Source organism: Etheostoma cragini, chromosome 18, assembly GCF_013103735.1.
Source record: "Etheostoma cragini isolate CJK2018 chromosome 18, CSU_Ecrag_1.0, whole genome shotgun sequence".
Classification (NCBI taxonomy): Eukaryota; Metazoa; Chordata; class Actinopteri; order Perciformes; family Percidae; genus Etheostoma; species Etheostoma cragini.
The window spans coordinates 6,860,255-6,877,838 of record NC_048424.1 but is presented as its reverse complement, the minus strand read 5'-3'; the positions used below and the strand labels follow the sequence as shown (position 1 = coordinate 6,877,838).

General features: G+C 39.7%; 1 protein-coding gene across 18 annotated transcripts in view; it reads right to left on the bottom strand.

The window, feature by feature from the left end:
* gphnb (gephyrin b) overlaps nucleotides 1-17,584 on the bottom strand; it is an 83,610-nt gene that overhangs the window by 34,165 nt on the left and 31,861 nt on the right. For all 18 annotated transcript variants that reach the window (XM_034900889.1, XM_034900890.1, XM_034900898.1 and 15 more), the window contains 6 exons: nucleotides 14,351-14,408; nucleotides 14,134-14,226; nucleotides 10,017-10,111; nucleotides 9,440-9,506; nucleotides 4,372-4,644; nucleotides 2,461-2,595 (listed from right to left, as the gene is read on the bottom strand). In XM_034900889.1, coding sequence (XP_034756780.1) covers nucleotides 2,461-2,595; nucleotides 4,372-4,644; nucleotides 9,440-9,506; nucleotides 10,017-10,111; nucleotides 14,134-14,226; nucleotides 14,351-14,408 — 721 coding nt within the window. The remainder of the gene's footprint in view (nucleotides 1-2,460; nucleotides 2,596-4,371; nucleotides 4,645-9,439; nucleotides 9,507-10,016; nucleotides 10,112-14,133; nucleotides 14,227-14,350; nucleotides 14,409-17,584) is intronic.

Sequence of the window (17,584 nt, the reverse complement as noted above, 5' to 3'; positions counted from 1 at the left end):
GTTGCTGCAATGTTCTGCTCTCTCTACAGAAAACAATGGTTCAAACAAGCACACAATTCCGCCACTGTTCATGGATTTGCCGGCAAATCAGATCCTTAACTGATTTAAGACCAAGAGGGGATCAGTACCAGTTTTTTTACAAGAGCTGGAGCGGAAACAATATTGCTAAGCTGTTGTCTTTTCAAGCGTCAAGCTAATGTATCATTGTTGGTTTTCATTGACAACCCGGGAATTCATCACTTTCCCTTCTCTCGTTGCCATCACATTACTTGCTTCTAAGTTCTTTACATTTTGACAGATTGTTTTTACATATGATATAAACTGCACATTTAAATATTTACATTTTCAACCGACTTTTAAAAAATGTGCTTCTAGGGTTGAGCCAGCTCTCTAGCGATGACCTCTCATCACTCTGAGAGAGAGAGAGAGAGAGAGAGAGAGAGAGAGAGAGAGAGAGAGAGAGAGAGAGAGAGAGAGACGAGTGTGTTATCCTCCGACTGCTACCTCTGTCTCATGACTCGCCTATGCACCCGCCCTACCTCCTCCACTAACATCCCATCCCACTGTTCCCATGGCAACCCCCTCATCCATTCCCATGGCACCTGCCTGCTGTCCAGGAGACACATGGAGACGTGACACTGACGGATGAGGTGAAAGAGAAAGAGAGAAACAGGAGACAGAAAGATAGAGAGAGAGAGAGTCAACGCCATTCTGCATTTTAAGAACCTGCAGGAGAGATGAGTGAAAACATAGAGGGATACTTGGACATTTCATGATGCAATGAATTCCTTTTGCATCAAGAATTATGTCACTTAAACAGAAAACAAGTTAGCACTCCTCATTATAACCAACAGGCACCATTGCTGTCAACATGTGGTGCATATGAGCTACAGAATGTGTGCTAAGAGTGTCAACAAAAACTTTTTTGTGAAAAAATGGGACACAAGTTGACAAAATGTTAAAGTATCCCATTAAAAGCGGGGACAGACAAAGCAGACTTAGGGTATATTGTAAACAAAAAATTCCAATGTGTTGAATTAAACCTGGGAAATCATCCTGAAGGCATACACATCCAAGCATGAGAACCACAACCTGCTGTCTCCATTAACACACAAATACACACACTCACACACAAACAACATGGGGTTTACATATAAAACACATTGAAACAGACACAAAACATACACTTTGCGAAGTTGAGACACTGAAAGAGAACATCGGTCAAGACTGTTGAGTGGGTGGGTGCGTGTGTGTGTGTGTGTGTGATTTTAATAAACTAAATACTAAGGGCGTGACGAGATCTCGTTTTACGGGATCTCGCGAGATTAAAACGTGACGAGATTTCTCGTTGAGGTGAAAAGTTGTCTCGTGAGGCGATGTGATGTCAGCGTGATGGAGCGTAAAAATTACTATTGAAGATTTTTCTGTTATTTACATATTTATTTTATTTATACTGTTTATTTTTTATGTTCGGTTTGTGGAAAGGAGTTATATTTCTCGTGTGAAATTGTACAGGGCAGAAGCCAGTTGGTAGAGTTTATACAAAACATTTTGCAGTGTTTGCACGTCCTTTACTGCATATAATTCATTAAAATAGTAAAAAAAAAAAAAGTTAAATAACATTCATCATTAATAGTTGATTTCAAAATGCACCTAAATTGTTTTGCATTTTGTGATTTTTCAGTTGAATAAAAAAACTATTTTCCATTCATATTCTCGTGAACCCAATCTCGTGATGTGTCTCGTCTCGTGGAGTAAGCGTCTCGTCACACCCCTACTGAATACCTTGAACACATATTAAGACATAAATACAAATTAAAAACACATTTCAACCATGCAAAAGGCAAGTTAAAAGAAAAAAGCAGTACAACCTTTCTCCCCCCAAATAACTGAAATGAAACAATGAATTTACAATCAAAAATCTTTGTCTTTTGAGTATAACAATGATTCCACCGGAAACCATATATGTTTATGAACAAAATAGCAAACTGTATAGCTACAATAACCATGGTCTGTGGAATTAAACGCAGTTGAGCTGTGGGAGACAAATAGTAGGGCTGAGCAGACAGGAAATGGACTAGGGCAGGCTTTGTGTGTGTGTGTGTGTGGGTGTGTGTGTGTGAAAGCATAAGCTATACAGTATGTGTGTTGCTGGAAGTGTATTTTCTTGCACTCCTATTCTGTTCTGTTTTGACTCTTTTATTGGGTTTTATTTTATCAGGTTTTGATTTAGGATTGTGGCTTACATTTGAAATTAGGATCAGATGTAAGGGTACTTTGAAGACGCTTAAATATCATTTTTTTATAAAGGTTTATAAAGGGTTAGGAAATCAATACTGACAAGGTAAAGTCCTCACAGGTATATAGAACAACCAGGTATATGTAAGTACAACCATTAAAAATTTGTGTTTGCCCAATGAAATTTACGAGCATGAGTGTGTTTGCTGTAAGTGTACTCACTTTGGGTGTTGGACAGGAAGCAGTCGAGAGGCGGGATGTGGCCTGGGCGCGGGGCGACTCCGAGGGCGTGGTGCTGAGAGAGGCTGTATCCCTGGGCAACACCTGCACACCCCGTGAGATAATGGAGTCTGGGATCTGAGATAACACACAGACACACACAAGCGTACGCAGACACACGTGCATGTAAACACAACACACCATATACCCATAGGCAGCACATACTGATATTAAAGATCCATGAAGAGAGACACAAACACACACACACACACACACACACACACACACACACACATGTATACATATATATACATATATATACATATATATACATACATACACGCTACAAACACAAAAACCAGCCGAGAGGACACATATTTCAACATCTCTAATGTGTCGTTAAACTTAAACTACTACTATGCGCCTACTCACAGGGGTTGATGCAGATGAAAGACAAACAACCTTAAAAATGTGAAATGATGATGCAAATAATGAGATATCGAGGGGCGGAGTCTTACCAACTTCCTTCTGTGACTGGACAATGAAGTGGGATGTTACCCTGACAACAGAGCTATAAAGCAGGGTCCAGGCTGCAGACAGGGCAGGATAGGATGATGGGTATGGAGAGATACTTGATGTTATATGTGACTTCACACAGTAAACATGACACACACACAGCCACCCACCCACCATAACACACACACACACACACACACACACACTCACAAACACAGATGTATGTAAAGACACGCAGTCATGATATATATGATGTACAGATCCATGACAAATTTATGTTAAGGAAAAGATTTACTCTTTTTCAACTTAAGATGCTATTGTGTAGCCGAGAGAAATTAAGTCAAAAAACATGTGCACATGCAAATTCAAACAAACAAGACTCATTTTTGGTGACGAGACGCAGGATGATGTCTATTTAGAAGAGCCAGTCAGAGAAATAGAAATGTGTGCACCTCCGGTTTTTAAAAAAGTGATTAATCATAGATTGCGATCTATGATTGCATGATTGCCCAGTATAACCATTTTCTTAAGGTATGGGTTAAAAAAAAAAAGTAAATCTACCATCTAAAAGGTGCTACGTGTAACATTTTTAAACATCAATACGTTTTGTAATGGTGTACCTTTGGTATAACAACATCACAACAGCCTATTTAGCAGCCTGGATTAGCATCAATTATTAATTAATTTACAAATTTAACTAATTTGAGTGTTATCAAACATCCAATCTACAGTACAGTAACTTCCTGTAAACAAGTAGAACCATCTGCCATAGATCAAAACAACAATTTAAAGTAGCTTTGTACTTTGCATGTCAACCTACTTGTGAAAATGTAATTAGGAGAAATAGGCCTACTGAAATACATAATATTAAACCCTTAGTGTTGAAGATGGTGTTTTTCTCTTTGGACATATTCTATATGTATCTGAACTATTGTTAACTAGTCTCACTGGTTAAAATAACTTTAAATTGCACAATGCATCCTTTGAATTGTCCCATTCTGTATGAGTAGGACAAATTGTAAAAACGGTACTATCCCTTTGTGACCACATCTTTATAGCCAGTTTAGTCATGTAATCTAAACTCTAAATTTCCATGTAGGTGATGTACTGTCAAGTCAAGTAGAACATTTTGTCTCAGGACGGGCACTAAGTTGTGCATTGTACATGCTGCAAGCATGTACAATACACTCACAAAGTTGTTACAATCACTCTTGACTAAAACTATTTTAGAAATTACTTATTTATGATAAAATACTACATACAGCTCCTTTAACATATGCTCGTGTGAATGACATATGTGAAAGCGTATGGCTGATCATTGAAAAAGCATGGTGGCAGATGACAACTCCAACAGCAAACCTTCCCCTTTCCCTTTCCCCCCCCCCCACGCCCCAGTACCTTGGCGGCGATGGACGCAGCGGTGATGTGGGAGGAGGAGCTGTCCTCGGTGGACGCCACACCGCTGTCCTTCTTCTCCTCATCCTCCTCCTCACACTGTACGCCCTTGTCCTCCGTCTGGCGGCAGGGCGAACTGTTGTGCTGTGGCGAGAGGGGGGGTGGTGGCGACGGCAGGTCCTCCAGCTCGTCGGCCGCCTCCTTTACCTTCACCACTGCGTCCCGTAGGAGGTCGATGGCGTGCGGCAGTGCCGGCAGGATGAACTGGAAGCATTCCTGGAAGGGTAGAAGGACAGAGGTGTGCAAGGAGGGAGATAAGATCAGTAAGAGGGATTTTGTCGATATTCACACAATAGCAGCCAGCATGAAAAAATTTAATTATTATTACTACAAATTATTACAAGTCATTATTACAAGTTAAATTTAGAACAACGTATATTTCCACTGCACGTCTTCCTTAAAATTTATATTATGCTTACCACTCCGTGTCTGTTTTTGACCAAAAAGTTGTTTTCTCTCACTAGCTAATTTATCTTCAACGTTGCCCTTTCTATTTTTTTTTTATTGAAGTAGAGATACTGTCAGTGAAACTCAACACTTTCTGCAGTTGCTCCACATGTAAAGCCTCTCAACCCTTCTCTTGAAGAACTAGATATAATCAACAAATATATTTCAGTTCAAGAGAAAAAGGAAGAACAACTGTTGAGTATGACATCACTAGTGATGGAATAAGTGATAGGAAATTTAGATTATGCTGAATTTATCTAGGCAACAAGGACATCCGAAAATAAGAAAGATCTCACAAAAACATGATCAATTACATTTAATACAAGTAGAAATAAAGGACTTTCTATAATATGCAGTGAGTCTGTTTCAAATGAAGACTTTACAGCACACGACTATAACCATGAATGCTGTCATGCACTCAGTTCTATGTAACACCTACACCCTGTTTGAGGCAGTAAATCAAAGCAGAGATTTCCTCCTCAACCTAAGCAGATCACAGCGCCTCCTTCTGGCCACATTCATTCTGGCTTGTGCTCTTTCCTTCTTTCCTCCATCTCTGTTTCCCTCTCTGGTGTCTTTCTGTGTGCCTGCGGGCTCCTCCACAATGCTAAATGCTCCATTCTCCTCACTCCCAAGCACTAATCTGTGAAATTATTTATTTTCCTGTGTATTTTAAGCATTGAGAAGATACATTATTAATCGCTCCCACGCTTTACACTATCTACCCTGGCTGCGAACTGGCTTTCGGAGCAACCTCTCCACTTCCCATCCGGTTTTATGTGTGCATAGCACAGGCTTTAATAAGATGATGTGAACCTTGATTTGACAGAATATAAAATCCCACAGATACACACTAGGATGCATGCATGGCTGGAATAGCATCCTCCACCAGTGACAATTAAAAATACCAAAAAGAGAGCAGCAGGACACCCTTTGGCCCTGCTGTTTAACCGAAAGCTAACCTTTTCACCCTATACCTCCCCCTTCACTCACACACAAACACATGCCAAACCAATCAGCACACAGTTGACTGTTTATGCTTTTTACTGGAAAAGAGGGTCAGGTGTGTTTGGCCGATGTGGGGAAGGAAAATAAAGAGTGGGGCTGGTGTCAACAGCCTGGGGACATTCCTCCTTTCCTGTTTTGTGCATTCATTGCGTGCCGTGAATTCTTTTTTTTATTAGGTACATCTCTGTTCTTATACTCAGTTTTATCCTAGAGGAGAGTAACTGTCAAAAACACTAAAGAGCAGGATCCCTGGATATACTGCCAGCGGATGAGAAACCCAAGCGAGAAAGAAGGATGGAGGAAAAGGGGAAGTCTTTGCTGTTCTGAGAGAGGGGCTTGCAGGAGATGACGAGAGAGGGTGACAGACAGAAAGAGAAAGAGAGAGTGAGAGAAAGAAATAGAAAGAGAGAGAGAAAAAGAGAGAGAGGGTGGATAAGATCTTGAGAGATTAAGAGAGACAGAGTTGGAGAGAGACGGACAGAGATACAGTGAGAGAGCAAAAAGAAACAGCGACAAAAAGACATTGAGATGGACATAAAAAGTGAAGGAGAAAGAAAGAAAAATACTGAAACAAGGACAGTGAAGAATAGGTGGTAGAGCGTAAGAAATAAACAAAATAAATATCCATTAACATGGTTCAATTTCTGGATCACTAACATTGTAAGAAACCAAAAATAACAAGCGTAAAAGTCAGGGCCTTGAAGCCCTTACATCAAAGGCCGCACAGGGCCGTTTTCAAATTGACAATTTAATTATGGACCATCTGACAGTGTGTGTGTGTGTGTGTGTGTGTGTGTGTGTGTGTGTGTGTGTGTGTGTGTGTGTGTGTGTGTGTGTGTGTATGTGTGTGTGTGTAGCGGGTTCAAATAAAGGTTATAACACACAGGTTAGGCAGGTTTGATCTAGTTGCAACAGTAATCAGAGATTAGGAACTTGAATAGCAGTATATAATATATAATGTAATACAAAGCCTTGTCAACAGTAAATAGTATAATAAAAATAAAAACCTGGATAATGTCATCAGAATGATCTTAGGTTGGGATTGCGCTTTCACATTTCACAACAGATAGTTTGAGTTGTGAATTTGGGGCATTGAGTTTAAAAGCATTAACCAGGCAACAAAGGCTTAAACAAAATATGCTATTGAGTTCCATTATTGGAAATGTAGGATCCAGTCTTTGCAGAACTTGACCCCTGACAAAAAGTCAGAATATCTCTTCCTCTGCTGCTTTGATTTGACTATTCATGTGTTAATCTGTCTCTGGTGAGTCCCAACACTTAAATAAACTATGTTTGTACAATTCTACCCTGAAGTAACCCTTTAAAATGCTTTCAATTGTGCGTCCAAATAGCTCAGTTCATAGAGCGGGCGTCCATTTATAGAGGTTGCTGCGACCCTTAGCTGCATGTCACTCCCCCTCTCTCTCCCCTTTGTCTTCAGCTGTCCTGTCAAAATAAAAGCCAAAATGCCCCCCAAAAAAGTGCTATTATTTTTAATTTTCACACAATTTATAGATGTACAAGGACTCCTATACTAAAAACTGAGATCTTATCACAATACAGACAAAACGCAAACAATCAAGACATATATTAAATACCAAAAGTACACAAAGCTCTGATTGAATTAAACAGCATGGATATAGAGTGTATTTTATCTGCAGTGTAAATGAGGCCAAAAAGATAAACTAACAGCTAAAAGAAGCACAGCCGACACTCTGACATAAGGCCCTGGATCAGCTGGACTTCACCGTTATCTTTATGACAGGAGATCATCGTAATAAAAGCATGCAATGGGCGGCTTGTGCAGTAAACTTTAACTGGGGGTTGATGAGGGAAACAATAATATGGCAGCAGATGGGGGAGAGGTGGCGTAATTGATTAAAAGAAATACTAAAATCGATCAGGAGAAGCAGGCGCGTAACGAGACGGAGACAGATGTGTAGGTCAGCACAGCAGAGAGGTAGACAGATGGAGGGGGACACAGTGAAATCAGTGGGTGGACACACGTATACTCACGCACACACCAACCCACACACACGCTTTTCTACAGAAAGAAATACATCAAAACACATCAAAACGAACAAATGTACCATAAAGCAATAAGAAAACACACACAGATCTATGCTGTAGGCACATACATCATCAATTAATCGTTCAAATGGATGCACCGTAAGGAGTCATGTTACTACAGCACAATGCTAAGCTAATGATGTCCATACAAACAGGTCATAGCTACACTAGATGCAGCACTGACGACAGAGTCACAGTTCCAGAGTGCCTTGCATGGCATGAAGCAACCATGCAAGTCACTGGCCTAACCATCAGGTGTTTAGTGTCTTGCTCACGGACACTTTGACAGCAGGACAGAAGTTGGGGATTTAACCCCCCTCAACATAAATGAGTATCTATTAGTGCTGTCAGTTAAACGCACTATTAATGACAATAACCCAAACCCATTTTAAGGGCGTCAATTTTTTATCACTAGATTAACGTTCCTTTTGGCCTAGGAAACTTTGTTGTTTTTTTCACATGCTGTTGCAACAACTAATAACGTTGGAAAAACTACAACACCCCACCGGATCTAGCTAGACCAGAAAAACAACAACAGGCAAGCTGCACACACTTGTTTGGGCTTGCGAGCCGGCCAAAGAGTACTAACGTCACCTTTTGAGTGGATGGCGAGCGCAAGACACCACAATGAATTCAAATAAGATTTTGGATGTAAAGTTTACTTTTTAAAAGTTGCCAAATGGTTCCATTGACAAGACCAAAGTGATCTGTGTGTTTGGTCGTTGTGAACTGAGCTATCATCGCAACACGTCTAGTCTGAAATACCACTTGATGGCCAATCAAACAGCTGATGCCTCCCCTTGTCAAAGTATTTTTTTCACCCTTTTATGGATGGACAGTGTTACATTGTGTGAGAGATTATTTGCTCCAAATGAGAATGTTACGTGTGAAATTGAACACCACAGTAGGCTTAATGCCAATGTTGTTTTCAATTAAAAAAAAACATTTGCACAAAGCTGATCCACTTTTGATAGGACTTTATTTTTTACTTTGATAGGAGCCTTATAATGGCATTAATTACAAGTTAACTATAACATTAATTCAAATAATCACGATTAAATATTTTCATTGTTTGACAGCACTATTAATTATTTGAATCACATAAAACATTGCACCTGATCTGTCATCAGGTAGTCTGGCTTTAACAGATTCCCGGGATAAAGCATGACGGCGCGTCTCTCACAATTTCTACAAGTTTAAAGATATACAAACAAGCCACTCTCTCTCTCCCCATCCCCTTTCTGGGAATAGAAAGATGGTGTAGCCAGACCGTACTGCAGCACTGACATAGAGCTGTGGAGATTAGTCTGGCAATGCGAGACTAGTCAGCAGGTGAATCTATTAATTCAATTCAATTTTATTTATCCAGAAAAAAAAGAGAAAAGGGGTGGGGGGTCGGTTTCTTTCTATCTTAACTTCACCTACATCTTCACACACACAGGAGAAAAACAATGATGTTGTTACATCTCTTTTCAGTTTTTCCTACCTGGGAGCCTTTCTTGCTTCCAGGTAAGTTAATGATGAGCGTCTTCCCTCGGATACCACACACAGGTCTGCAACGCACAAACACAGAGGAACGTTTATATTAATAGAGACGAAGAAAGTGCAACAAAGTGTGGTTGATTATGGTAATATATGCCTCTCCCTCCACCTTAAAGCCTTGATTCAATGTATCACAATGTATCACAATGCGCACAGGTGATAAATTAACTTACCATTTTGTCTAACACCAAAAGGTGGGCTGATCCTCTTTAACCAACAGAAGGAAGTCACACTGTACATTGTTTATCTATAAGGCTTACTGGAAAAACTGGCAGCAGTAGCACAGTGATTATAATGTCAGGTCACAGGATATTTTAGCTTTAGCAAACATCGCATGTTATGTAGATTATGTGTTTGTCTATGTTTATACAGTTGATGTTTAATCCTGAGAACTGGGTCTTAGTCTTGATCTCAATGAGGCTGCCTTTTCAAATAAAGGATTAAATAAAGGAATTCAATGAAAATGATGTCAATAATAGTATGTGTGTTTTGGTTGTGTTGTACACGAGAGTGTGTCTGACCTGGAAAGCATGCCTAGTGGTGTGACGTTGAGGGATCCCATCAGCATCGCCAGAGACATCCCTGGAGCCTCGCGCTCTATCACCTCCTTTGTGGCCTGGGGGAGGAGAGGGTCATTAGTGTGTCGATTTTATTGTACGTAAGTTGTGACGTGAGGCTGCCTGTTAGCAGCAAACTACATAACTAACAGCACAACCGTACAGACCAACACCTTTATTTGTTTACATTAGAGACAAATGAATTCATGAATAAAAATAATTCTCATCTGGTTACCCTAATCACAGGGCAGGGTCATATAAAGAGATTAATGTTGACATTTGATGGACAGCAATTCCTCATGCTTCCAAAAGCTACTATAACAAAATAAACACAGAAAAACATCCATCTTAATACTTTAATTTATTAGTAATCTACTACATGTTATGAGAAAGAACCTTGTGAGCAAAACATTGACGACCAAGTTAAGCAATGCAGAGGTGACAAGTGTGTGCGGAAATTTATATCTGACTCAGTCATATAGAAGATATTTATGACAAAACATAGAGCAGATGGGAGCAAATGAAAGAAAGTTAAATAGTGTATCTCTCAGGGAGACACATTTCAATTTACTTTAGGTTTAAGTCTTTCCAATTTGCTGCTAGAATTAAAAGAAAACATTTTAGAGACTAAAGTGATTAAAGGGGTCATTAAAACTTGACTATTTCTGGTATTTATGTTTTACAAGTGACACTTCAAATGTCAAAATAAACAATAGAACAGGACATCGATTTTTCAATTGGGTGCAGAAGCATGTTACAAAAAGCAAGTATATTTGTATTATATTGTGACTGTACTGTATTGTATTTTAAAGTATTGTACTGTATTAATAGTAGTGTTTTATTCTGTAACTGTATTTAAGTATCCCTTTTCCCCAATCCCTTTTGCACAATCCATCTCTAAAGGCTGTCTGAAGGTTGAAAAATACTTATCTGACCTGTCTCCTCCCCATTCAGTACTCTCATCAGCAATCACAATTGATTTAATCTTTGAAATCAATACAGAAATATGTCTTTTTCTTAGTCGGCTTGTGGAATTAAACCCTTAAATGTTGAATAAATCCCAGAAGGGTACATATGCTCACACCACGATGGTGGCCAATTGCAGAAACATGCAACAAATGCATTTGTTCAGGTGCGAGTGTATATACATTTGTGGGACTGCGGTCTCGACAGATAGATAGCGGAAAAGATAGCGCACTCTCATCCAGCTGTGTGTTGGGTGCCCTTGAGTTGAGTGACACTTCAAACGCACCATTAGCGAGGGAGAGAAGAGAAAAGACTTCAAAGAGATGAGGAGCCACTGATGAGCATCGTGGGCTTGGACTCAGGAGAGGAGAGAGATGGAGGGAGGGGAGAGAGATGAGGAGAAGGGAAAGCGTGTGGGAGGGAGTGATGAGGGGTGAGAGAGAAACAAGAAGGAAGGAGGGAGAGAGAGGGAGGGGTAAGGCTGGATTTATACCTAATCACATAAAGTCACTGATTGGAAGAAAAAGGAGATGGTTGATTCAACAGGCATGCATTCGGACAAAGTGTTAAAGACAGACTATGTTTCGGGGCAATATGATTGGGTTATTAAAGAAAAAAAGGATCTCTATGATATGTATGATTAGTGTAAGAGAAGGGTGAAGTCAAAGAGTGTATGAGATGAAATATGACAAAATATGATCAGAAAAAGTCCTCCACTGGTCAAGTGAAACAATTGAATTCAGTACAACACTATTCAATTGTTCACTGGAGCAGACATTTCCCATACATCCTTTTTTCTGCCATGGGCTAATCGTCAGAATTTTATGTACTTGCATGAGGAAAGCAATAATCCGAGAATACATCCGTTGGATGACAACTAACAAAAAGAGATTAAGCTAAAACGCCAAATTATGGGTTTACATGGGGTGCAGTTTTGATGTCTACCCAAAACAAGAGCAATTTCAATCATGGATTTATAAAAGATATATGAAACTTTGCTACTCAACACCAAAATATCAGCTGTACATGTACAGAAAAAAAAATATGGCCGTATGGCAGCGTCCTATGATGAAGATAACCAGCATGATCTCATACATTTTTGAGAGAAATTTTGATGTGTGGTAGGACTGGACGTTATTACTTGTACTTGTTACTAAAGCAATATAGCACAAGAACCAACTTCAGGCATTTGCAAACCATTCAAATGTTGATTAAAGGTAAGTCACTTCATTTAAGCTGGTTATATGCCTGCAATGAGAGTGAAAAAAAACACCACCTCTGAATCCGCTGTATCCCTGCTGGTTGATATGTAATGAAAAACATACAAAATTATGGTATGATCGACAACTGGTCTTTACGAGAAATTCCAAGTTACAGAAGCACTTTAAATTAAATTGTTAAATTGCACAAAGTGACTAAGAAAAATACAGACTGACTTCAAAGATGAAATCAATCTTGATTGGTAATGTAGACAGGGAGGACACGTGTCAGATAAGGACTTTCAGACAGTTGCAGGGTTTGTCAATGGATGTAAGGTCAAATACAGCATTATGTTGTACTTACTGTAATAGAACCTTAAGACAAATTAAGTTAAAGTAACATTTATATTCCAGAGAGTATACAAAGAGCTCTTTGATTAGAGTAAAGACATGACACATACCATTTTTGCTTTCAGCTAAAACAGAATACAGTCATATGTGTCTTGTATAGCCTCCAAAGTCCCAGGGACAGACAGAGAGATATCGTTGTCTCCAGCACACAGGGTTGAATCAGATAGTGGGCATTATCAGTGACTACAGTGTGTAAATGTCTTCCCCCTTCCAGGAAGGTTGCTGTCTACCATGATTGATGAGGACCAATGATACTGCTGAGAACCACAGCTCATCCCCTGCCAAATTGCTAACGTGTATGTGTGTGTATATGTGTGTGTGTGTGTGTGTGTGTGTGTGTGTGTGTGTGTGAGCACGACTGTGTGAGAGAGAGGTTGCACAAGAATAGCTGTATAAATCCCCCCAAAAATCCTTATCTAAAGTTATGTGAAACTAGACCACAACTGCATTATTCCAATTTGAGAAGCCTGCAATGAAAATGTATTTGTTTCATGTAACTTTAAAATAAAAAAGTTCATGGTAATGTACCCTAGGGTTTGCCCTGTCACTAACCTAGTGGGGCAGAAACTGGAAACAATGAATTCCTCTTGCTCTGGTCTAAAAACGTCTGGCCAAAGGACTGCAGTTGAAAATTAGCCGTCTGGCTAACACCAACACATTTACAGAAATGTTAATTAATGTATGTTGTCCTTTATAAAATAAAAAGTAAGTAAATATGGTATGTAACTTAAAAATATGAATAGGAAAATATAGTAGAAAACATAGGGTGATTGCAGGTTTACTACCTAAAAATTCCAACAATCATTTTGGTTAAGATAGAACAGTGTACACAACCTTTATGATTGGAGGTTGAAACATTTAGTTGATCTGATTCTAAGTAGTATAAAAAGTTATTTTGTGAACAATTTGGAAAGGCGCCAATACAACAAATAAATTGGAAATCTGAGTGTGTGTTGACCTCTCTAGTTTATTTATAATTCCATCCCCCTGCCACCCATTATCTCCTAATAGCTTGTTACATGTGCTACCCATATCTTTTTCATAAAAGTGAATCAATAAGGATCTAACTCCTGCCTCTTTATTTCCCATGTGACCATGGTGCTAATTACACTGTGTGGTAATCAGTGCTGCAACATGTGTGTGTAATCAGCAAAAACAGGCTGAGGTTCCCTAAATGAAGCACAGGCACCAAAGAGAGAGAGATACCTTTCAACAGCCTTTTCCTCTAAGACACATATTAGCCATCATTCTTCTATTGTCGTTATATAAATTACTTCCATCTGCTTGACCTCTTAACAAAACAGCGTCCATATTTAACCCCAAGCCGTTCTTGTTGATTCTTATGTAATATGTTTCTTGCTTTATTTCACTCTGAAGCTTCATCATCACAGTTTGCATCCTTATGAAATACTGAAAAAAAAAACGTGACTTAGGACACTGTTCGCTGTCAGTCTTTTGAGCCAGTTCCAACACTAGAGTGTGTCATGATGTATTCAACAACCCACCTCTGGTGTAACGTCTCTCGGGGCGAAGCCGGTGCCTCCGGTGGTTAGGATAAGGTTAAGTTCCTTTTCATCGCACCAATCCACCAGAGTCTCCTGCTCACACACACACATACAAAAACATGCGGTTCATTATAATTAGGAAAACCATCATGATGGGGAAAAAAGCCAAAAAGACAGACAGACAAATCCAGTATACACAGATAGATAGATTACATACCTTGATTTCATCTATCTCATCTGGCACTATCTTGTAGGCTGTGATCATACCCCCCAATCTGAGAAAGGAAAAAAAGTCATTCATATACAGATACACTTTTAAAGTGTTACATTCCAGACAAAGTACTTCATTGATCACTGTAGTAAAAGAAAAATCCTCTTTTGGCTACTTTTCTACAGGTAGGTCAAAAGGGTCAACTAAGGAACTGTGGACCTTCAGTCAGTGTTTTATTTTAAAAAAACAGTTAAACTCAGGATGACCAGTTACAGGAAAGTCTCTCTCTGGCTTATGTGCACTGTCCTGCTGCCACAAGTGGAGTATCCAAGTGGGTTAGCAGGTAAGAGACCTGGATAGTGTGGGCTCACCTCTATATTTCTCAAAGTAATAAAGCAGAAAATACCCCTTGACAAAAGACACGGACATGCACCCAAAAGCTTGTAAATGTGACGTTTGTCTGACTGAAAAAACTGTCTGTTCTTCAGTTCCTCGTCTCACAGGAAACAACCCTACACTTGTCATTTAAGACAATGCAGGCCTGTGAAAACACTGAAGGCCAAAAAAAGAAACAGATGACAGAGACAAAGAAGATCCTGAAAAGTATGAGAGAAATTAAGACAATTGAGCAAGAGACAGGAAATAGAGTGAGATATTGAGTTTTAACAGCAAGTAAGGAAGAGAAAGAGAGAATGCCCTTGAACATCCCTTACTGAACTGAAATGATTTTCCTCAGGATGGCCCACTGAAGAGGGAGCTCTGACAAGGACAGAGCTGCTGCTGCTGCTACTGCTGCTGCTGCTGAACACCGAGCCATAGCGACCTCCTGTGGCCAGACCAAGTATGACACCCCAAATAGAACAACCCCAGGCTCAAGGTGAAGACTCTGCACAGACACCTCTTATGTAACCTTTTTTTTTTAAGAACCACTATATTTGGGATACTACTGCATCATTTTTCCCCTTTGCGTCAGCCATTTAGACAACATGATACCCTCTCATTAGACGAATACCCACAAACTCTGTGAACATTTAAGCATCCACTATTTTTTCTGCTTCTATGATGATTTTATCCACATGGAAACTCTCACTCTTTACACAATGAGATATATAAAAAAGAAAGAAGAAGAAGATGCTTCACTTCTCATTTCATTTACCAAATCCACTGACTCTGCTCGGTTTTCAAACTGTGCAATGGAGCAGCAAGAGAGACATGCTAATAAGCAAGACAACACCAAACTACTGCAGCAAGCATGCATGGAGATGAGGGAAGTTTGTTTCTGACAAAAAAGGCTGAAAAGTCAGAAAGAATCATTTAAGAAGTAAATTCTCATGAAACACACACACAGACCCACACACACACACACACACACACACACACACACACACACACACACCCCTGCTGACATTCCTGTGATGGCACGAGTGATTTACTTCTCTTGATGTGCTTGGGAGAGAGGGGGGATTTTGGCATCTCTGCGTGTGTCTGTGTGTGTGTGTGTGTGTGTGTGTGTGTGTGTGTGTGTGTGTGTGTGTGTGTGTGTGTGTGTGATGATGTTCATGCATGTGCATTCGTCCGTTTATGTGTTTGTGTGTGACTGTGTTACACCTCAGGAGAGTAAAGGAGCTGTCAGGACAAATCACCTCTCTCCCTCTCCTGGGGTTTTTATGCCTCTCTGTTTCAGCCCAAATGAAAATATGCTCAACACAAATAACTAGGGTTCCTTCCCACCGTCTCCTAGGCAACCCCTTCTGCCTGAAGCCTCAAGTTGCTGTGGTGTTCATCGTGGCTGTGTGTGAGAGTTTGTGTGTGCCGGGGATGTTTGTTTTTTTTTGTCACTATCGGGGATACCATGCCATGTTGTTGCCTGGACATTTTTGTGTGTGTTGCATGCTCAGGAACTATTTTTGAGGTATAACTTGTGTTAATGTGTATATGTCCAAGTCAACAAACACAAAATGTATCTACGTATTCAGACATGTTTGCTATACAGCGTAGCTCTATTTATAAACTGTATGTGGAGTTCTGCGGTACACACTACAAGTGGGCACAAATGTGTATATTTCTGTATTGTATGTTTGGTATTCTTATTTAAGTATGTTAACACATGAATGCATCTTTGTGGATTTATATATGTATATGTGTGTATGTAGTATGTATGTACAGTACCATATGGATCATTCTAGGTATACCGTATGTGTTCACGGATATACTGTATGTGGGTGCAGAGCAGGAAAGTGTTTCACAAGACGGTGACAAAACAATAGAAACACCTGTCAGTATAACGCAATACAGTTCAACAGCTGCACAAACTACAGCATCCACTAAGACTAAATTAACACTATGTTAAATCTAGGCCTCCCTAAAACAGTCTCAAGAAAAAGCTGAACATCATAACTTCATGAAAATAGGATTTATTGAAAGACTGTTGGATTAGACTGTAATACTTTTTGGTAGGTGTACCAAATAAATTGTGTTTGTGCAGAAGCTAAAATATGTACTGTATAAATGTGTGAATATATTGTTTGTATGCAATTATGCATGCACAAAAACATGTACAGCACACTGTATGTGGATGCTTGTGTACTGTATTAGTCAGGTACCAGACAGATAAATAGATACAGTAATCTCAATTTGTTCAGCAATTCAAATAAGCCTGATGTTGTCACCACTGATGAAAGATGTTTCCCCAGGAAAACGATCAACCTATCAGAGCTTTGTAGGTGGAATAAGAATGGAATTGTGATTTTCCTACATAGCTAACTAGATACATAGCTACTGTACATCCGTAAAAAAAAGGGCAACTGAGGCAACATGCACATCGTCACCTGAACATACATGTATACTGTAGCCACACGTGTATGTATTTGTGCATGTGTGTGCACATGGATGCATATAGCATATTTGCATGTATCCATGTACAGATGTAAATGAGAAAGTGTACATCCAGTATATGGGTATGTGCATAAATGTGTGTTTCAGCATGACTGGCTTCTTTGCAGATAGAGTGCTTGGCTGTATTTGGGTGGGTGTGCTCTGAATTGAGGGAAGCCTATTAGATGGGAAAGGGCGTGCAACATTTTAATCTCTAACACCCATCTATGTCTATTTCTACTGCATGTCCTCAAACAGCAGGCCAGAGGTAGTCAGCCTGGAAGAAAGACTTTTTTGCTTGAGGTGTGGACAAATCCTGATTCAGGCAGGGGAAGGAATGAAACGGGGGAAGAGATGGATGGTGGG